The 22615-nt window shown below is 44.4% G+C and overlaps 1 protein-coding gene across 1 annotated transcript in view; it reads left to right on the top strand.

The window, feature by feature from the left end:
* Positions 1 to 20254, top strand: part of LOC130479312 (SITS-binding protein-like) — a 37798-nt gene extending 17544 nt beyond the window's left edge. The window contains exons 6-10 of the mRNA XM_056851697.1: positions 754 to 1022; positions 3936 to 4072; positions 9067 to 9188; positions 12646 to 12825; positions 20081 to 20254. Coding sequence (XP_056707675.1) covers positions 754 to 1022; positions 3936 to 4072; positions 9067 to 9188; positions 12646 to 12825; positions 20081 to 20254 — 882 coding nt within the window. The remainder of the gene's footprint in view (positions 1 to 753; positions 1023 to 3935; positions 4073 to 9066; positions 9189 to 12645; positions 12826 to 20080) is intronic.
* The last annotated feature ends 2361 nt before the right edge of the window (positions 20255 to 22615 follow it).

Here is a 22615-nt window from a genome sequence, read left to right as displayed (position 1 = left end):
CACTCCGTAAGCTAGGCTCCTAAATAACAGTTTTATTCAGGCTTAGAGTCCTGGCTTGGGGAGAGACGGATGACCCAGGCATCTGCATTTGTAAGCTGTGTATGACTGGAGCATGTTTGAAACCCCAACTCTTCATCTGCTCCATGTGAGAAGAGAGGACAGAGGAGGCAGGAACAAGGCTGAGTGTGAATCCAGCTGCGTTCACGCAAAGTCTCGGTTTAACTTGATGTCTACATGCAGCCAGAGTGGCTTGAGGTGACTTTATGGCAAAGATGAGATTTCAACTTAGAACCATTGCTTAGATGCAAAACTACAATGCAAGATCTTCCTTACTATCAAAATGCCTACTTGTGAAATTATAAATTGCTATGTTCATTTGCAAAAGCTCTGCTCACGACCTGAGTTCGATCCCGACGGAAGTTGGTTTCAGGTAGCCGGCTCAAGGTTGACTCAGCCTTCCATCCTTCCGAGGTCGGTCAAATGAGTACCCAGCTTGCTGGAGGTAAAGGGAAGATGACTAGGGAAGGCACTGGCAAACCACCCCGCAAACAAAGTCTGCCTTGGAAACGTCGGGATGTGACGTCACCCCATGGGTCAGGAATGACCCGGTGCTTGCACAGGGGACCTTTACTTTACTTACTTTATGTTCATTTGCTTGTTCACTTATAAGGAACATATGACTTGCTGATGGGTACACACAGTTCCAATGAGTACGCCTTTTGTGCTCTTCTGATATCTGCTCTCTTACTGCAGGCACCACTGCTTACCAAACGGAAAGGGCAGTTTTTCGTTCGACTGAATGTCACCACCCAGGCTGCTGTGCTCTGGTTTATGGACCGAGTGAGACTCTTGAAACAGAGAATGGGAGCAGAGTATGTGGTTTTGGAAGGCGGCGAGGGCAACTTGTTTATGGAGCAAGCCATCCAACCCCCTGTGGAACTCAAAGGGGATAAGTATATCTACATTTTAGCCTTAATAGCGGCTACATTGGGAAATTCATCAATAATGAGTGCTGGCACAAGGTGAGTCTCAGGAAAAGAATCTGATAATGATGTGTATTTCTAAGGCTGTCTTGTCATTACTGTTTAACCAAAGGTGGTCTTAGTGATTCTGGGGGCCTGGGCAAAAGTCTAGGATGGGTCCCCAGAATCGCTCCCTCCTCACACACACATGCAGCTGGGCCTCCAGTGCCCCCCAGCACAGAGCCTGGGACAGGTGCCCTGTTTGCCCTGTGCAAGACCACCCCTGTACTTCACTGCGGTGGTCAAGGCCAGAAAATAATGCAAAAGCTAGGGTTGCCAATTGGTGTAGAGAAGAATACCTTGGCCTTTTAATAGAACCCGAATGTGTGGAGGCTGAGGCTGTCGTGCTTTGGACATATTATGAGAAGACAAGAGTCACTGGAAAAGGCAGTCATGCCAGGAAAAGTTGAAGGCAGCAGGAAAAGAGGAAGACCCAACAAGAGATGGATTGATTCTATAAAGGAAGCCATGGCCCTCAATTTGCAAGATCTGAGCAAGGCTGTTAAGGATAGGACACTTTGGAGGACATTGATTCATAGGGTTGCCATGAGTCGGAAACGACTTGACAGCACTTAACACACAATGTGTGGAAATGGGCAACTGAATCTTTCCATGGCATGGAGGTCAACAGCCACACCTGGTGAATAACATTCCATTAAGCCTCTATTAAAAGGTGATGACATTTTTCTCCAGTTCAGCTGGCAACCTTAGTGAAAGCTCTTGCTATTGGCTAGTGCTTATTTGTGTGTCTAGATTGCTGTAGGCTTGGGAAAACATTACGATAATCACTTTTTTCTGTGGAAGAAATCTACCCTCAGGTTAAGAGAGTATGTCCATTTCTAGCTGGCTTTGTTAACTCCTAATCACTACTGGACTCAGGTCATAGAATCAGAGCAAAGCCCACCAAAAGGTAATATTGCCATTACTGGATCTGTGTTGATCTAATAAGCAACTAGTGAAGCTACGACTGATAATAGATGTAACAATCATTTTTTTAAACCAGAGGCACGGTAGAGACCAGATAATCCTGGCAAAATAGCCATTTTTATAAAAGATGTAGACGCACAAAAGTACCCTTTATTAAGGTGGGCAGTCATGCAGAATCAGCAGGTCCCCGTCACCCCCATATGGTGCCAAATCACAGTGTGCATTGAAATATATTGACTGCTCTGTGAATTCTGAGGAAATCATCCAAAGTTGTACAGAACTGAACTGAACTGTTACAGGCTAATTAAATAGACTGGAGATGTTATTTGGCATTGTTCTGACCCATCAGACATTATGTCAATTTTTGAAGTGTGTCTAATTTATGATACCAATTTTGACTGTGCTACCTGTTCTTATCCAGATGGCTCATTTAGACAAATGGTGGCTGGCTGGCACAGTTCTCATATGGCTTCAGGGTTTCAGGCATGCTGAATCAGCACACCTAACATACACAAAGCCCCCCATGCTGTTTGGAGGGGTATTGAACTAAAAATTTCCCAGTACAGCCAGCACAATTATTGGTGTGCTCAGAATTTAGATAACATCAATTTTTTTAAAGATATCCTAACAGGAAAATAATAGAAATTAAGCAAATTAAAATATTTATTTATTGTATTTGCCTCTCACTTGTCCTTCAAGGTCCGTAGGGCAGCCTGCACAATGTTATCCTATTTTTTCAAACAAGAAAACATTCCCCCCCCCCCACCTACATCTGACAAAGTGGGCCCATGAAAGCTTATGTCACATTAGGGTTGCCAGGTCCCTTTTCGCTACCGCGGGAGATTTTGGGGGCAAAGCCTGAGGAGGGTGGGGTTTGTGGAAGGACTTAAATGCCATAGAGTCCAATTGCCAAAGCGGCCATTTTCTCCAGGTGAACTGAACTCTAGTAGCTGGAGATCAGTTGTAATAGCAGGAGATCTCCAGTCACCACCTGGAGGTTGGCAACCCTATGTCACATGTTGTACGGCAATAGGCTAACACATTTACTGGAATTTGCACCCATTTTATCTTTATAATTACCCTATCAGTAAGCTAGGTGGAGACATGGAGATTTGCCCACTGTCACCCCGTACATTTGAGCGTGGATCTGAGCAGGGGCCTTCACGTTCCAAGACCAATATTCTGTCTACAACACTCAATTGTTTTGGGAAAAAATGTTTCGGATATTTGGATATCTGTTCTCTGCAAGCCTGCACGCACCTGGCAGTTCATCCTGAGAGAGTTTTCCTTCCATCTATTTAGCTGGTTGCAGAACCACTGTGGACTGTGTAGCCTGCATAGTACTGTTGTTATAGGGGACACCCAGAAAAGACACCCTCATTTTACAGGAACCTGACCCACCCTTTGAGTTATTTTCACCAGCACTACAGCAAGAGCTGGGCCAGCTGCCATATGGACATCCCCTTACAGGTAACAAAGTTACTAACTGTGCATTCCTGAAGAAGGGGGCGAGTCGGCTTAGGAGCCGACATGACCCCGCAATGGTGTAAGCGCCCGATTATCCCGGGATAACAGTCACTTATGCCACTGCGGAGGGCATCCCTGCTGGCTCCGGGACACCAGGCTGTAGCGCAGGGCTCGGGCACTGGCAGGGCCTTCCACTGGCATTCTCCCGGTGCAAATCCCTGCGCCAACATCCCGGGAGGCATTCTCAGGACGTCCCAGGGGTGGAGCTGCCTTTAGTCAGGTTTTAAACCCCTTTGGCCCTGGGAACACCTCCCAGGATGCCAGCAGTCCTGCGCCAGCTTTTTAGGTGGCACAGGCCCACGTTTCCAAAAAAATGCATTTCCTCCTCTGCATTGGCCTGGACAGCACACCTGAGAAGCCTCCTCAGAGGCTTCCCGGCCACTGCGCGTCTCCCCCCGGGCATGGGCTCTAAGCATTTGAATGTGTTTCTAGTTTTGCTTTTCTTTTTGTTGCTTTTAGATCTAGCCATCTGCCACTCTTTGTCCAAATGAACCCACTCCAGTCTGACTGGAGCCACGCTGGTTTAAAAGGGATTATTCCATCTGTGCTTCACTACAGTCTTCTTGGTTACAACTTTTTCATTCCAGATGCAATAGGTAAATATTATTTTATGGCCTCTTCTTGTCCCAGATCAGAATCCATTTTATAAAGGCTTATGTTGCTGCAGGAACCCTCAGCTGTTGCTGCAGGAAGAAGCATGTACACAATCTGCTCACCTGATTTGCCCTAACCACATCAAGCACAAGTTTAGAAACATCAGCATTTGAGGTTCTATTTAATATCACATTGAGTTTATTTAATATTCTGTTAACAGGGATTAGTCAACACGTTTAAAATGAAAACAGTTAGCTCTGCCAAAGTTAGATTTTAAAAGCCTATAAAATGCAAACAGATACCCTAACAATCCATTTTATTAGGAAAAACCAGGGATCTCAAGGCTGCAATTAATTTGCCGATTAGATTCAATCCATCCCAGTCTGTAAGATAAGACTGTTTTGCAGCATTAAACTACTGACTGTGGCCTTAATACAAACAGCAGGTACTGGGGGCTTTAGACTGGTTCCTCAGCAACAAAAGAAAAAGGGGAATAAACTCAACCAAAAATATACAGAAAAGCCTAAGGGGTTGAGCTAAAGACAACCGAATTAGAAAATAAAAGGAATATATTGATTCAGTGTGCACCGATTAATGATTAAAAACGAAGAGCCTGAGAATAAGGCTTCATTAAAATAATTGCAGACTGGAGTCATTCTGAGATAAAAACTATACTATACAAAGTTGATGAAACATGAATTACACAATACACCACCAAGGGCTTTTGCCTTCTTCAGTGGTCACCATTATAAAAACTTAAAATCCACATCTCAATAGTATACAATATATTTTAGGAAGCCTGACCAGATGGTTGTTCTTGAAGACATAAAAAAGGAAAAAGAGAAAAAAATATCCAAAATATTATAATCAAAATGAAAAAATATTATACACTGCTTTTATGTTGAAGGGAACATAAAATAATACCAACATTTCAACAATAAATATATTAATTTAAACATTAGTAGATATAAGACCTTCAGAATCATAACATAAAAATAACTTAGTGACATAAATAGAAAACATCCCCCCCTTTGCCACCAGAAAGGCATCATTTCCAGGATGATAGAAGAAAACATACATACAGCGCAAAACAAAAAACAAAACCTCAACTACCAGAAATTTAGACAGAGTAGACTTTGCTTAGTACCTAAAAGATGACACCAGATAACCATGTCATAGGAAGGAAATCCTCAGACAGGATGCAACTATTGAAAAGATACAGTAGACACCTGCCTTGCTTCAGGATGCAGGTGAAGCTAGACAAGGGTGTCCAGCGATGATCTCAACTGCCAGATAGGTTTTTATGGCAGAAGATGGTCCTTTAGGTGTTTTCAGAGTGTTTTAAGGCTTTAAAGGTCAACACCAGCATACTAAATTGCGCCTAGAAGCAAACTGAAAATTAATATATACCTATGAACACTGGCAAGATGTCGATGTTCCTTAGCAGCCTTACAGCTAGCTGTATCTTGGACTAGCTGAAGTTTCTCTAGAGTTTGCAAAGCCATCTTCACATATGATGAATTACAATAATCTAGTCTAAAACAAGGGCCATTATGGATAGATCCTTTGCCTGGTGGGTCTGCAGCTGGCATAGCAACCAAACTAAGTAGAAGGTGCTCCAAGATACAAACACTATTTGTGATCAATGCAGGACCTAAGGTCATCCCCAAAACATGAAGCTGATTATTGGGGGGGGGGGAGGTAGGTAGGCAGGCGTGTGACTAGTTTCTCTATAGGCCCACCTGGGTAGGATGGAAAGAGAAACAGCTAAGGGTCTTCTAGAATACTGATGAAATCTGACTGCAAATTACCTAATGACTTCTTGAAGGGTTTCATGGGGATGTTAAAAAGCATGGCACAGGAGTCAAAATAAGATCTGCTGAACTGCACAGCATAAATGCCATGGCACAGCAATAGTCCCCCAGCACCAGCTTCTGGAATCAAACCACCATGCAGGATTGGAAGCTCTGGTGTCTAGATGCAAGCCCATGCCTGGTCTCAGCCCCCCACTAAGGCCCAAGAGCTGGGATACTTACCTGGTCTGTGGCTATCGGAGGAAGGGAAAGGTACCAGGGAACAGGCTGCCTGCCTAAGGCAGACAAGGAGATCTACAGGAGCCAGCCAGCAGATGATTGAAGAGGAACACTTGGACCAGGGAAACAGATGAGACCAGACCGAGGTGTGGGGGCTATTGGGTGAATGGGGACGGGTGGGTGGATGATTGACAGAGGAGACGGGAGGAAGAACAGAGAGAGGGAATAAAAGGCAGGCCAGGGAGGAAGGAAGCAGCACAATGCCAGAGAGGGAGGCAGAATGCTTTTCCAGGGGAGAAAAGAAAGGGCCTGCTGTGGTCAGCTGGCCTCTGACCTTCCCCAATTCTGAGGTCTAAGGAGCTCCAACATGGAATGCACATGGCGGGGTGGGGAAAGGGGAAAGCAACCTCACAGAAGGGGGTACTCACAACTGGAGCATAGTACCCTTAATTCCCAACCCTGCAAAATGAGTCAGAAGGAGATCACAGTCAGTGGTATTAAAAGCCAGTAAAAGATCTAGGAGAATCAGTATTTATTTATTTTTCGTACTTCTAGCCCACCCTCCCCGGGCCAGGCCAGGTTCAGGGCGGGTTACAGATTTAAAATTTTACAATATAACAATAAAATATATAAAACCATAAAACAGCCCCAATTAGTTTAAAAGAGGGTTGCCGTATATAAGTGCTTACTGTAGCAGGTAGGGTTGCCAGGTCCCTCTTTGCCATTGGCGGGAGATTTTGGGGGCAGAGCCTGAGGAGGGTGGGATTTGGGGAGGGACTTTAATGCCATAGAGTCCAATTGCCAAAGCGGCCATTTTCTCCAGGGGAACTGATCTCGATTGGCTGGAGATCAGTTGTAATAGCAGGAGATCTCCAGCTAGTACCTGGAGGTTGGCAACCCTAGTAGCAGACGATGCCAACCATAACATATAATTGGTTCGGCTATCCACCCTCAAATAGATCATAAACTGGGGGGGTGGGGAGTAGGGGGGCCAGCACTGGTCTCACTTAATCTCACCTGTGGCCGTCCTCAACCTGTTTTACAGCTCCTGTGTTATTCGGCAAAGCATTCCACCAGGCCGGGGCCAGGGCTGAGAAGGCCCTGGTCCCGGTCGAGGACAGCTGCACTCTCACTCTTTTCTGTCCCCAGGACAACTGGTACTTTTAGTGGCAAAACAAGGCATAAACTGGATTGAAATGGATGTAGTTAATTCACTTTATCTAAGAATGCAGAGCTGGTATGCCATGTAGTTCATTTGTAAAGAAAACGTCTTTAGTGGTCACTGTATCTTTTTCACGTATATAAACAAACCTGGGCCCACAGTCCAATCACAGTTAAGCAAGTATAAATCTAATTCATTTCAAAGGAAAGGAAGAGCTAAGCAAGTGCTTAGTTTACAGACATTTAAATCTCATGGAAATCAATGCAATTTACATTTGCTTAACTTCAGCTGGATTGTGCCCCTGGATTTGTAGGAAAATGTACTTCCCCAACCATAAACGGGAAGGGGAAATTGTGTGACACTCTTCTCCCCCTTTGCACTGCCAAGATGCATCACTTCCTAGATGCCATGGTGATGTTAGGTACACACATACCTAAATTCCCACCTAATCATTCTAAAAGTCATCTTAGCCTAACACGTAAACGCCTCTTGAAAATTATATTAATAGTTTTTTTTAAAAAACAATAGAAATGAACCAGCAGATACAGAATCTTGGTTTCTGTGCTGAGAAGACAGAGCCCATGTGTTCCTTGTTCTGACAATGATCTGTCACTTATGATCAAACACAAGGCTGTTATCAGAACAAAATATTGTTTTGGAAAGCAATTTCCGTTTCAGCAGGAACAGGACTTGGGTTCTTGATGCCTGTGGAAAGACATTATTTAAAACGTCTGCTTTTAAAAACCGTCTTCATATACCCTGCTAGCCAGTATCTAGTATTTCACAGGGAAATCTATCTACTCCCATTTACAGCAGGTATTCTTTATAAATTAGTTAACGTTACTTGGTTCTCTCTATCACTTTTCTGCTCTGATAAAACTATCAGTATTAATATCTCTATCCACTCTAAGAATGCACTAAACTAGATAAAGGGATTTCAAGTCACGTCACATGCCAAAGTGCTTTAAAAAATGTTAAAAACGCACACACACCCAGTCCTCAGAGTGAGATGCATTGCATACAACCACACTGCTGGATGGAGAAGATAGCGGCATTCAGTGTCTGAACCCTTTTCTGTTTCTAGCAACATCAGAGGCTTTGGAATTATTAGGGTTGTGCTTTGAATTTGGACAGATTATAAGGTTCTTTCTGTGCTATGCAAGGTTCCAGATGTTTCAATATTACATTCCTCATTCTTTCCCACTGTCAAGAAAGCAATATGACTTTACTCCCAGGCCTCCAGCAAACAAGCATAGTGTGGGCATATCTTCTAGTTACTAAAGCAGCCTTTCAAATGTCCAGAAAAGTCAGTAGCCCACATCATTTTTTGTTAGCCCTCTAGAAAAGTGTTACTTTTGTTAGTCAACTGTAACCTAATAGGCAAAGAATAAACACTTATAACCCCCCCCCCACACACACACACACACACACCGCCTGATCTCCTGGAAGTAACTGGTACTGGCTACTCAGAGACCAACTATTTCATATGGTCAGAAGACACCCCTTCCAAGCTGGTTAGTTGCCAACGTCCTCTTTGGCTTGTTACTCTCATTACATGCATGAGTGTTTTACAAGTGTTTAACTTTCTGGGTCAGTCCCTGGGTCAACCCCAGGAATGTCAAACAGGTAAGCAGGGTTCAGTTCGGATCAGGACTGTGGCATGTGGGGAGAGGGGATCCAAACCTTGCCCTTACACTGTTTTCTCAACCTGAAATGACCATGGAGAGATGCTTTGGGCCCTATTGAGGAATACCTATATTGACTCCTCCTCACTACCATCTTTTGTTTATGTGCTGCACAGGAGGGACGCTAACAAATGAACTTCTGACTAATGAAGAGCTATACATTAGGTGGCTCCAAATTGTGACTTTCCTTCCAGTAATGTCTTTCAGCACACCGCCATGGGTCTGCTGTAATAACTGGGTAAGTGTACCATCATATATTATTGTGTCAAGGCCAAGAAAATTTCTTTTTTTGCAAAATGATCCTTCTTTTACCCAGAGATCTCTGAAGGATTTCCTGCCACTGACGTTCCTTCAGCAAATGGATCAACACGTAAGGATAAAAGATATATATTTTTGCTGGCCAGCCCCACCACTGGCACAAACAGGCTTGTGCCCCAAACTATCTTTTTGCAAGTAGAAGGCACTTTTGCTTTTGCAGCTATGCCTCTGTGTCTTTGCCATGAGAAGAACTCTTCTAAACTGTATCCGTGATGGCCAACCCCCAGGAGCAGCTTTTTGGGTGGCATGGAGGGATGCAGATAGGGTTGCCAACCTCTAGGTGGGGCCTGGACATCTCTCAGAATTACAGCTGCTCTCCGAACTACATGCATCAGATCCTTTGGAGAAAACTGCTGCTTTGGAGAGTGGACTCCTACGGCATTATACCCTGCTGAGCATCCTTCTCTCCCCAAAATCACCCTCCCCAGGCTGCACCCCCCAAATCTCCAAGAATGTCCCAGTCCAAAGTTTGCAACCATAGATGCAAATGATGGGGGTAGGTGGGAAGGCCGGATTGTCTTCATTTAAAACAATCGAGTGTGCCATCAGTGAACAAAAGATATAAAAAGGGAGGATCTCTTAGAAATAGAACTAAATTCAGTGAAATATATCTGATGATACAACCAAGCAATTGCTGCCATTCTTTTGTAAGAAGGGGGGTAAAGGAACTCCTTTTGTCTAACCCTCTAGATTTGCTCTCTCCCCCTCTCTATCCCTGTTCTTATCATCTGCCTTTTGCAAAAGTTGCATTGTCTCTCACTTGGGTTTCTATGACACTGCCTTTTTTCTGGATTTTGCTCTTATTTAACTGATAATTCCTTGGGAGTCTTTGACACAACTGCTTAAATTTTTCCGTTACTTTTCTATTGGCATCCCCTCAATGGTTGTGTTTTTTAAAAACATTAGGGGAAAGAAGATAAAAAGATAAGTAAAGAATAAAATACTACTACCTTTTCCCTCCCCAGTACAAAATGCAAGAAGCTCATGTCAGTTAACATCACAAGGTTATAATTTATTTTTCATGTTTAGTATTTATATTTATATAACTATATATATTCAGATAGAGCATTACCGGGCAACAGGCTTCAAAACATCATTACTGGCCTCCCCATCTACCCCCCCCCCACTACTGTCATTAGTGGCTTGACTCTTGCTCAGTGACAAAGGAGGGTGCACATTGCCTCCCAGACCCATGCTGCCACAACCAGCTGGTGTCAGAGGTTGCCTTTTGATTCTTCACTGTATATCTCCTGATTCCTTTCCTAGCCATGCTGGGCTGGCCCGTACAAGCGGTCAGGCTCTGGACATGAGTAAGGCCAGTGTTTGCATATTTGCTCTGGTGTTCCCACTCCCTGTTCCCTTCCCCCCTCCCTTTGCCTTGGCCTTGAGCAGCTAATGAGCAGTACTGTGTTTAGGTTCCTTCTCCCTCCTTCCTGCCGGGCACCGTTCTCTACCCCTTTCCCAGGCCGTTTGAAACTGCACCTGTGATGTAATCATGCTTTAAGTTATGCCTTGTAGTCTGGCTCGTCATTGGCTGGAGAACCTGACATTAAGGATTTAGCAGCTTAATGCCAGGTTCTCCAGCCAACCTGGGCAATTCCCAAAAAGCCACTCGCTCAGACAGTCAAGTCAGAAGCAGGTAAACTTTATTGAAGAAGCAACAGATAAAGCTAAGGCTACTTGCAGGTTCAAAGCTTTTAAGGTTCAAACCCTTTTAAAGACCTTGCCCTTCTATATGCTTGACAATTCTATCTTTAATAATGCTTTCCACCAATTTACCTGAAACATACGATAAGCTAACTGGCTAATTGGCTAACTGTTCTCCAACCCTGATAATGACTTTCCTCCTTTTGTAATCATAAGTTAAAGTAGGGATTTCCCCACTTGAATTTTATCTTTTTTATTCATTCTCAGTTGTAGGAACTGATATTCTTTCCTTCTTCTTATGCTAAAGGACACATGTGATAGCCTTATTATACCTTCTATAATTGGAGCATCTCCTGAAAGCAACAGAAACTGTTTTCCTAGTGTTCCTGGCCAGGAATTTGTCCAAAATTCAGAGGAATTTAAACCCCTGGTTTTGTTTTGCTCTTTAATTTTCAGATTTTTCTGCAAACTTGGGGAATACCCCAAGTTTGAAGAAACACCTGTTTGGGGTAAGTGTGTCCCCTATCTGTGGATTTAAGTATCCGCAGGCAGGGGACACAGGGGGGAATTAGATTTATTGATAGAGTAAATACAATTGGAAATGTAAACGGAAATGAAAGACAATGATTGGAGGGACAGAATGCAGAACAACTTGAAAGAAAGATGAAAACAGATAAGAGAGGCAAGAGCCCATAAAAAGAATGGCAGAGTGGAGAAACAGGAAAAGGATGCTAAGAAAGATGAGACATGCAACTGAATTCAGTGCTGAGGCTGGAGGGAACTCTGGAACAATATATCTGGAGTTTGTTGCAGAAGCCGGTAAAAGATAGGAACTAGAACCAGAGTTGTGATAATGCTAGAGGAAAGGAAAAAGTAAATGCTTGCAACATCAAGAAAGTCAACCTTGCAACATGAGACAGTGCACTTACCGTTGAGGTGAGGAGGACGCCGGCAGCTGCTCTGGGCTTGGGTGTGCCAGAGGAGCACACTGGCAACTGGGCCCAGGTGTGCCGGAAGAGCATGCCCGCAGCTGCTCTGGAGCCCACCAAGAGAAGAACGGTAGGCGGGGAGGCCTTGGCGTGTGAGCACGGAGCCACTCTTGGCAAGCCCGCCAAGAGAGGGACTGTGGGCAGGGGGAGGGCTCGGCAGGCTCACCCAGAGCTATCACCACAGGATAAAGGTAGGTGGTGCGGCCTGGAGCTTGCAATGTGGGAGGATGGAATCTCCCCCGCGAGTTTCACGGGCCCCCACTTGTTAATGCTGATCTTCATGTGGATCCTCTGGCATCTCTGACTGTTCGGAATTTTTATATATTCTTGGGATTTTCTTTTTTCCTGCCATATACATCCTTGCCTCTTCCTCTTCTAAAAACCTTCCAAAAGTCAGCACAGCTTTTAAAACCCTAGACATTTGACAACTAGCTTTTGACAATTGGTCTCCCTTTCTTTTTCTTAATCGTACGTTAGATTGTAACCCTGCAAGTAGATATCTGCTATATGTAGCTGGACAGACTGAAAACAATACTCTGTGCAGTTCATATGTTCTTAGATATTCTGAATCTACTTACTGCCTCTGTTTTCATACCCTTCCAAGTGTGTCTCTGCTAATCATTGCATCATGATTTATTATGTGGGTATCTCTCTTTTCTCTTTGGGAGGGCATAAATCAAGCTGTTTTTCTATTCCTTTTTCTATTTGTTGAGATAATGCGTTAAACGTTCTTATCTTCAGGTACTAAATCTCACCAGGCACTACATAAACAAGCATCTGGATTTTGTGGTGCCTCTCATCCTAAAGTATAGCAAGGAATGGCTGTTTTTGGGATATCCTGTTTTTCGACCTGTGTGGTGGCTCAGCCCTACTGAGGCGGTCAGCTTTACGATTGATGATGAATTTCTCATAGGTGATGAGGTAAGAAATAAATTCTACCCCAGAATGTTTTAAGGGCTAGTAACACAGAGATTGTTTATTTTTCAGCGGTATTTGGACTTGCAGGGTCACTTCATTCCTGCTTCCCCACGCTATTTCCTCTTTCCCCCTCCTCTGACAGCCCCATACCCTCTCCTTCTCCTCTGCTCCCTTCTCTCCTTCCCACTCACCAACCAAACTTATTTGCCCCCCATAAACAAAAAATAAAAAGCTTTATTTATTATTTATTTACTTCATTTGTACCCCATCTTTCTTCCATATAGGAACTCAAAGCAGCTTACATCATTCTCCTTTCCTCCATTTCATCCTCACAATTATCTATCCTGTGAGGTAGAGTAGGCTGAGCGGCACAGTGGGGATTTCAACCTGGGTCTCTGAGATCATAGTATGGGACTCTAACAACTACACCACAGTGGCTATCAGCTTCCCCTCCTTCTCTCCCCCTGGCATCCGTCCCCTAGGAAAAGCCTGACCAAGTTACAAAAGTTAAGTGGTGGCTAGTCTTGTGAGGGCCACTGCCAGGCCTGGCCAAGTCACACAAGTTGCATGGAGGCTGCCCAAACAACTTGTGTGGCATCAAGGTGTAACCTTCACGGATAAGCCACTGTTCACTGGGACCAGGTGCAGCAGCAACCACCAGGCAACTTAGTACCATGCACTGAGAAGAAGTAGTAGTTGGTTTTTATATCCCACTTTTCTCTTCCTTAAGGAGTCTCAAAGCGGCTTACAATCACCTTCCCCTCCTCTCCCCACAACAGACACCTTGTGAGGCAGGTGGGGCTGAGAGAGTTTGGAGAGAACTGCGACTAGCCCAAGGTCACCCAGCAGGCTTCATGAGGAAGAGCAGGGAATCAAACCTGGTTCTCCAGATTAGACTCTGCTGCTCTTAACCACTACACCATACTGGCCCTCAAACTTGGTTGCAAGTTGCTCAGTGGTTGCTGTTGGGCCTGGCCTTGATGAGTCCTCCTTCAAGGGCAGTTGGGGAGCAGGGGTGAACTGGGATGCCAAAAAAACTCTGGAAATTGCCCTACATACCCCCCCCCTGACTTTTAGTGACAAAAACCCAAGGTTTGAAAGTTGGCAATTAGGGTTGCCAACCTCCAGGTACTAGCTGGAGATCTCCTGCTATTACAACTGATCTCCAGCTGATAGAGATCAGTTCACCTGGAGAAAATGGCCGCTTTAGCAATTGGACTCTATGGCATTGAAGTCCCTGCCCTCCTAAGGCTCCGCCCCAAAAACCTCCTGCTGATGGTAAAGAGGGACCTGGCAACCCTATTGGCAATATTGTTGTGGTTGCCTAGCAACTCTAACATGGCAACTGAGATCTCAGAGGGCATTTGTTTTCTAAAGTTTCAGGTGCTGCTCCATTATTTTGAAGGTTTTTACCCTCCAATATTTATTTAATTTCAGATTTTTCCATAAATCTGGGGCTTTTCTTGGGTTTATAGAAAGCTCTGTCTTGTCTTTTCATAGCTCGGTCTCTGGATTTAAGTATCCACAGAAGAGGCCCTGTTGAGAATTGGATATAATTACACTGTATACATTTTGAAAGTCTGTATGTAGTTTCATAGAAAACTTGAATATATGATGGTACAATGGCTTGGAAGGCTCAGAAACCAGAAAATAAGGATGGAATTATACATTAAATTTAGTTCTATGATAGTTTTAAAAGAGTTTTTCTCTTTTTATAATTGCAGTTGCTTGGACTGCTTTTAAGAGGGGGAAAGTAGCATGGGAAGGGTTGCTTTCCTGCTGAACCCCCCCACCCCCACGCTGCTTTTACACCGCACGCATCCCCCTTGCTCTGTCATGGCCATTTCCTTCCCCCCAGCACTGGGAGTGCTCTTTTTGTTTTAATCAGCAATTTAATATTGTTATGTCATTATAATGATATAACAATCTGTGTATCGGGTTCTTTGGATTCTCAGAGCTTTCATTTTTAAAAATATATATATATCTCTAGCCACATTCTGTGCAGGGATATAAAAGGAAAATCATATCTCTGCAACATAACAGGGTAGAGATGTGACTTTTTAGAAATGAAAGCCATGAATTCAGATTATCTGGTACACTGATGGTTATATTGTTGTAATAGGGTTGCCAGGTTCCTCTTTTGCCACCGGTGGGAGGTTTTTGGGGTGGAGCCTGATGAGGGTGGGGTTTGAAGAGGGGAGGGGCTTCAATGCCATAGAGTCCAATTGCCAGAGTTGCCATTTTCTCCAGGTGAACTAACCTCTATTGGCAGGAGATCTCCAGGTTGGCAACCTTATGTTGTAATGATATAACAATATTAAATTGCTGATTATAAAAAAAAACTGGAAAAGCTCAGGTGAGGCAGGGTGGAGGGGGAGGATGACCACAGCTTGGGGACTGGGTCAGGAAAATTATGGGTAAATCTGCCACGTGTCAGCCTCATTGCCACTACATTGTATTGGCAGCTACAGCAGCAAATGGGAGACTACACAAGCCTGCTTCACCACTCTTATTATGAGCATACAATGAGGGAAGGAAGAACCATCTATGCTAACCTGAACTCCCTGGGGGAAGAGTGGATATTAAATGTAATAGGTGAATGAAAACTGCAGGCCTGCCTTCTGCCTCAGGTAGATTTGCAGAAAGCATTATTAAAGCCAGAATTACTAAAACATAGATGAATGGACATTGCTGAGGAAGAATCAGCATAATATTTTAAGTGGAAGTTTTGCCACATCAGTAATTTCAAATTAGACACTTCAAGAGTGTCAGTCAATGTGTAAATAGAAGTAATTCAACCGACATTTTAGACAGGAGTTTCAAAGAGATGTGTCACTTCCCATCTACCAAAGGATTCCTATAAAATCTTAAAGGTAAAGGTCCCCTGTGCAAGCACCAGGTCATTCCTGACCCATGGGGTGACGTCACATCCCGACGTTTCCTAGGCAGACTTTGTTTACGGGGTGGTTTGCCAGTGCCTTCCCTGGTCATCTTCCCTTTACCCCCAGCAAGCTGGGTACTCATCTGACCGACCTCAGAAGGATGGGAGGCTGAGTAAACCTTGAGCCGGCTACTTGAAACCAACTTCTGTCGGGATCGAACTCAGGTTGTGAGCAGAGCTTGGACTGCAGTACTGCAGCTTACCAGTCTGTGCCACGGGGCTTCTTAAAATCTTATCAGTAAAGTATTGGTAAGGAATTAAAGGATACTTTTCACAAGGAAGGAAATTTGCCAGTGAAGTTGCTCAGTGATCTATGTTGGGACCTTTGCTATTTATCTTTTTCGCAAATGATCCAGAGCCAGCAGTGATCTAGTCTCAAGGCAGAGATGACTGGTATTGGAGTTGGTAAAATCCCACGCTGTGCATGAAGTATTTCTGGATGGATGAACAACAGAATAACAGATAATAAGCCATGTAAATAAATATAAAATGATACATATTGGGCCAAAAAAGTCCTAATATATACCGTATTTTTCGCTCTATAAGACGCACTTTTTTCCTCCTCAAAAGTGAGGGGAAATGTCAGTGCGTCTTATGGAGCGAATGCAGCAGCAGCGGGGCGCGGAGCTGGCCACCTGGGAGCCGCCTGGGACACCGCCAGCCAGCTGGGGGCGGGAGGCCCCTCCCAGCCACCCAGCGCAGGGCAGAGCAGTTTAACCTCCCCCCCACGCGCTTCCCGGTCCTGAGGCTCAGCTGTTGGGCGGGTCCACAGCTCAGCCTCGGACCGGGAAGGGGGTGTGTGCAGAGGAGCAGTTTAAAGACCCACCGCACCTCCTAATCAGGCTTGCAGCGTGGAAAGGGAGGCTGAAGCCTTCCCTCAAGCCCCGCTGTGCGCACGCTCTGATCTCTCAGAGCATGCACACAGCGGGGCTTTGAAGGCTTCAGCCTCCCTTTCCACGCTGCAAGCCTGACTGGTCCCAATCGGGCTTGCAGCGTGGAAAGGGAGGCGGGAGCCTTCCCTCAAGCCCCGCTGTGCACACGGTCTGATCTCTCAGAGCGTGCACACAGTGGGGCTTTGAAGGCTTCAGCCTCCCTTTCCACGTTGCAAGCCTGACTGGTCCCAATCGGGCTTGCAGCTTGGAAAGGGAGGCTGGAGCCTTCCTTCTAGCCCTGCTGTGCGCACGCTGCACAGAGCAGGACTAGGAAACTGGAAGTGGAGTGCAGTAATTCCTCCACCCAGCCCTGGCCATAAGAACCTCTCAGCTGTTGGGCGGGAAGCGCGGGGGGGGGGTGCGGAGGTTAAACTGCTCTGCGCTGAGCGCAGAGCAGATTAAACCACCACCGCCCCCCTTCCCCGGAGTCCCGCGAAGGGGGGCGGTGGGGAAAGAGAAGGAAAAAGGAGGAGGAGGAAGAAGAAAAATATATCTTTTTTCTTCTTTTTCCTCCTTTAAAAACTAGGTGCGTCTTATCGAAAGGTGCGTCCTATAGTGTGAAAAATATGGTAAGCCAATGAAGTCTACATTGGCTGTAGCTGTTCAGGAAAGAAAATGTTCAGTGAAAATTACTATATACAGTGCCAGTGAAAAATTTGATGTCAGAGGATTTTTTTTAATCATTAAAATAAAGGTATCATTATTTACATCAATAGTATAAGCATATATATGATTCTGTAAATTGTAGTACTCACCATAAATAAACCATAAACAAACAAAGAAATAAAAGATGGGGGGAAAGCATACAAAAGGGCAGCCAAAATGAGACTGAAGCACATTTTCTACAAAGGAAGTCTAAAGTATTGGGGATTTTTTTAAATTAGAAAAAAATTGACTAAAGGAGGACAGGCTTTTTTAATGGCTGGTGGGGAGACAGAATCCAAACCAGACCCAAAGCTTGAGGAAATATTATCTGCCCCATTCATTGTGCTTGGAAAAGCAGAACAACCATGCACTCCTTACCACCCACCGTCCACACATCTGGTAATTCTAATAATGTCAGCATATTAAACCAGCTTCTGCATTCTCAGGAGATGTTTGTGTTCCAGAAAGTGGGCCAGAGCCCATGGTATAAAACATTGTCCTTCTCTCCTAAATACTATAAAGGACACAAACGTGTGTTGAAACATATGTTGTAATGTGTTGCAAAATCTATGTTGGTCAGATATGCCAGATAAATCACCCCACAGAAATGGGGGCGATTTATGTGGCGTTTTCCATAACCTCCTAAAAGCCCTACAATGTTCACACACAGGTTTACAATGCATTAGCAAAGCAACTCAGTTTGCAAGACCTGAGTAAGGCTGCTAATGATAGGATGTTTTGGAAGACATTAATTCATAGGGTTACCATAGGTTGGAAGTGACTTGATGGCACTTAACAAATACACACACAGCAAAGCAACTACTTACTATGCAAATATAACATTTGAGGATCTCCATTTAGTGACCGTCTAGAATCAGCTAAGAGAGAGAAAGCAAGATAGTCTCTATAGGGCCTGTCCAGAAAAGAGTTGAATTCTCAGGAGGATGGTAGCTGCTGCTGTAGAACTGGAGATAAGAAGGATCTTTACAAAATCCTGCATATAAACTTTCAAATCTCCCTTTGTAAGAAAACATTAAATCAGCAATTGAATGTCCTGGGAGGTTAAAATGTTCCTCCACTGGATTTTGAATGTTGTGGTTTCTGATGTCAGACTTATGTCCATTTAATCTTTGTCACAGGGACTGGCCTGTTTGTGCAGTGTAGAGGACGGAAGGGCGTTCCTGGCATGTGATGGCATAAATCACATTAGAAGATGAGCAGGAGTATGAACCTGAGATAGTATGGTGGACAGTGCTGGGCCCAGTGATGGTGTTGCTAGGATCTATATGAGAGCAAAGTTGGCATCTTGGTTCGTTGCAGACCTTGGTACTGGAGTCCATGCTACTGTTAAGTAGTTTATCATTGTGGGTGAAAAGTTGTTTTAGGTTAGCAGGCTGTCTGTGAGCAAGAAAGGGTCAAACCCCCCCAGTGCCTTAGGGAGGGAAGTGTCACAATCCAGCACTGATTGTAGGTTGTTAACAATACGTTGCACTGGCTTGTGTTTAAATTTGCAGTGGTAGTAATGAAATGCTGTGTCTTGTAGCTAAGGTAAGTGTGTATGTGTATGAGAGAGAAAGAGCATATAAATATTTTTTTTCTCACAAATGAAATCCCTTTCTCATGTGTATATTCCTTATATGTTGGGGAAGAATCCCTGAACCTGATAACCCAGCTCTTCCCCCAGGATACCAGAAACAGGGCAAAAAAAAAAAAGACTTGGATGTCACTAGTTGCCATTTGAGACATCTTAAAAAATACCTTAATAATCCCTTGTGGCTATTTGCAGGGTTGATTTCTATGAAATCCTCTTATCAGTGATGCCTCTAATTATTTTGAATCTTGTTCATCTAGATTAATAAGGCCATTGCATGGTACGTAAATGTGATAATCAATTAGCATTTAACAAGGTCCTGGAAAGAGATTAAAGACCAATTAACATTTTAATTCCCCTTCTAGTTAACTTTCAAACACAGTCAATATCTAATTAAGTTGTTTGAAGTATCTTCCAATGTGCTGAACTTAAAATTAATGTTTAAAAACCTAAATATTTCTGTCAGATCAAGGCAATGATACCTAGATCTAACGTCTTTGATTCTAAGATTCCCACTGGATCTACAGCTTTGGTTTTTAAAAAAAAATCCTATTAAGAAGTCTCTTACTTAATGCTCATTAAGCACTCCAGTCACTATGGTGTTTAGTGCATAGCTGTGGCCTTTTAAAATGGGCAGTAGTTGCTTAAGTAGAAATAGGTTCCTCATTAAAAACATTTGGAGGTATATTTTTGCTTTGATACATTACATTATCTTGGTTGTGGTTTTTGGAGTTGTGTGTGAGACTATAAAAATAGCTGCTGGGCTATTTTTCATCCTTGCTTAATAAGCTGAACTGTTACAGACATTATGGAGAGGATGATGGAGAGAGCAAATAGGAGCTATGGGCTAAGAAGCTGTGGAAACTTTGAGGTTCAAAGACTGGCTGAACTGCTGTGATGTCACAGAATATTCACAAACATCACGAACTGTAATGTTCCCTATTTCAAAATACTCAACTGCTATTAGCATTCTATGGGACTACATTACCGCATAAGAATGTTCTTTGTTTAATTTTGTTCTGGCAACACTAAAACTGGTACAACTGTGTTCTGATTTGAAGCGATCTCCACTTCGCTGCTGTCATAAATTTGTTCAACCCTTGAGGTGATTGCAGCGTATGACTTTAATTTCCCCCCTTTTAAATTCAGGTACTTGTCGCCCCAATAACAGAACAAGGGCAACATCAAAGAGACATCTTTCTGCCCAGGAAAGGTCAGAAGTGGATGGACACCAACACCGGACAGGTGTTCGATGGAGGCACCTTCATCAGGAACTATTCTGTCACTCTTTTGGATGTCCCTGTTTTCATTAGGACTTCATAGATTCCAGGCTGCCCCAGAACTCAGAAGGTTTTCCTGCCGCTCTGAAAAGTATTGCTGACATCAAACTTCCTTGCTGACACGGACTTTCTCTCTTTCTTCTAAAAGAAATTAGAAATTTCAGCCAGTTGCACTGTTTCAGGATTATATATTAAAACAAATATTAAAATGTAACAGTTTATCGGCATTGCTACTTTTCAAAAATAGTAAACTCCTGCAGGACCCTCCGTCTCGATGACGTGTTGCCAACATTTCGTGTCTTGAAACTCTGGCCACCACTTCAGAACATAACACAGCCCTCTGGTTCAGACCAGTGGTCCTTATTGTCCAGCATACTGTTTCACACAGTGACCAAACAGTTGCCCTGGAGAGAGGCTTACCAACCTTCAGATGGGTGCCCGGAGTTCTCCCAGATTTTCAACTCATCTCCAGACTACAGAAATTAATGCTTGCTGGAGACAAAGGCAGTTTTGGAGAGTGGGGGCTATGGCATCTCATGTGCACTGAGCTCCCTCCTTCTTCCAGGTCCTGCCCCAAGAGTTTCGCAAGTGAGACTTGGCAACCCTAACGGCCAAACAAGCAGTCCATAGAGGCCCAGGCCTTCCCCGATGCTGCCCTGATGCTTCCCCTGATGCTGCCTCTCAGCAATGGTAGTCAGAGGTTTGCTGCCTCTGTATACTATTTTATTTAAAATACTTAAAATATTTATCAAAGAGTATGTGCTGGGCCTTGTTGGGCTGCTGGGGAGTTCAGGTTACAGCGAGGCTGCAGCTGGGCAAAGGCTGATTTTAGTCACTAGGAACACCACCGAAGCAGCACAGGAGCCAGACGGGAGGCTGCCAGGAGCTGAGAACAGGGTCTGAAGTCATGGAGCTGGGTCAAGGTCAGTCAGGCCAGTCCGAGGGTCAGAAATCCATGGGGTCGTTGTAAAGAAGCGTCAGCAGCAAAAATCTCAGGCTCTTTTGCAAAGTTGCATCTGCAAGGCTGGCTTGTCAAAGCCAGCCTTTTATGATGTCTTTCTTTTCCTCAGTCTTCATCCCCCCAAGACTCACAGCTTTCCATGCGACGCCTCTGAGCTTCCAATCCGGCACTGCACTTTTTAGTGTGGAGTTCTACTCTGCAACGCAGTCTGCGATGCCGAACTAGTTCAGGTGAGCTGAGTGGGCTGATAATCTGAAGGGTTTCAGCTGGGGCTGGGTCAACAGACATCTCAGCAACCATTCTGAAATCCCCAGCAAAGCTGGCCTGTGATTCAGATTCCTTTTGCTGTACCTTGTTCTCTTCTTGCTGTGGATTGGATTGCAATGGGCTCTCAGCCAGCTGAGGTTCGATGAAGGCTGGTTCCTCCTGGCACGGTTCTTCCCCTCAGGACTCCTTGCTTGTTGGGGTGTGAGCCACAACATAGTTGTCATTGGCATTTCATCTGAATGGAGGGAGGTGATCAGTGGGGTGCCGCAGGGCTTGGTTCTGGGCCCAGTAATGTTCAATATTTTTGTAAATGATCTGGATGAGGGTGTGGAGGGACTACTCATTAAATTTGCAGATGGCGCCAAATTGGAAGGAGCAGCGAACACACCAGAAGATAGCGATAGAATTCAGTGAGATCTGAACATGCTGGAAAATTGAGCGGATGTGAACAAAATGCAATTCAACAAGAATAAGTGCTGAGTTCTACATCTGGGTAACAAAAATGAGGAACACACATACCGGATGGAGGATATACTTCCGGGTAGCAGTGTGTGTGAACAAGATCTTGGGGAACGGGTGGACCATAACTTAAATATGAGCAGACAGTGTGATGCAGTGACAAAAATGGCTACGGTGATCTTGGGGTGTATGAACAGAGGCATAACATCCAAATTGCAAGATGTCATAGTCCCGCTGTACACTGCATTGGTCAGGCAGCACCTGGAGTACCGTGTACAGTTCTGGAGGCCTCACTTCAAAAAGGATGCGGACAGAATGGAGCGGGTGCAGAGGAGAGCAATGTGGATGATCAGGGGCCTGGAGACCAAGCCCAAAGAGGAAACGTGGGGGACTTGGGAATGTTTAATTTGTTCCTGTTGGCAGCAGAGGATAGGACTTGCAATAATTGGTATAAATTGTGGGTGGAAAGGTATCAGCTAGATATTAGGGGGGAAATTTACAGGAAGAGTTGTTCAACAGTGGAATTGGCTACCTAGGGATGTAGTAAGCTCCTGGCAGTCTAAGCAGCGGCTGGACAAACACTTGTCAACGATACTCTAGTCTGATCCTGCATTGAGCAGGGAGTTGGACTAGATGGCCTGTATGGCCCCTTCCAACTTTGTGATTCTATGATTTATTAGCCACCTTTCTTCCTTATGGAGCTCAAGGTGGCTTATA

This window comes from Euleptes europaea, chromosome 6 (genome assembly GCF_029931775.1).
Source record: "Euleptes europaea isolate rEulEur1 chromosome 6, rEulEur1.hap1, whole genome shotgun sequence".
Classification (NCBI taxonomy): Eukaryota; Metazoa; Chordata; class Lepidosauria; order Squamata; family Sphaerodactylidae; genus Euleptes; species Euleptes europaea.
This window is presented reverse-complemented; position numbering and strand designations above follow the sequence as displayed.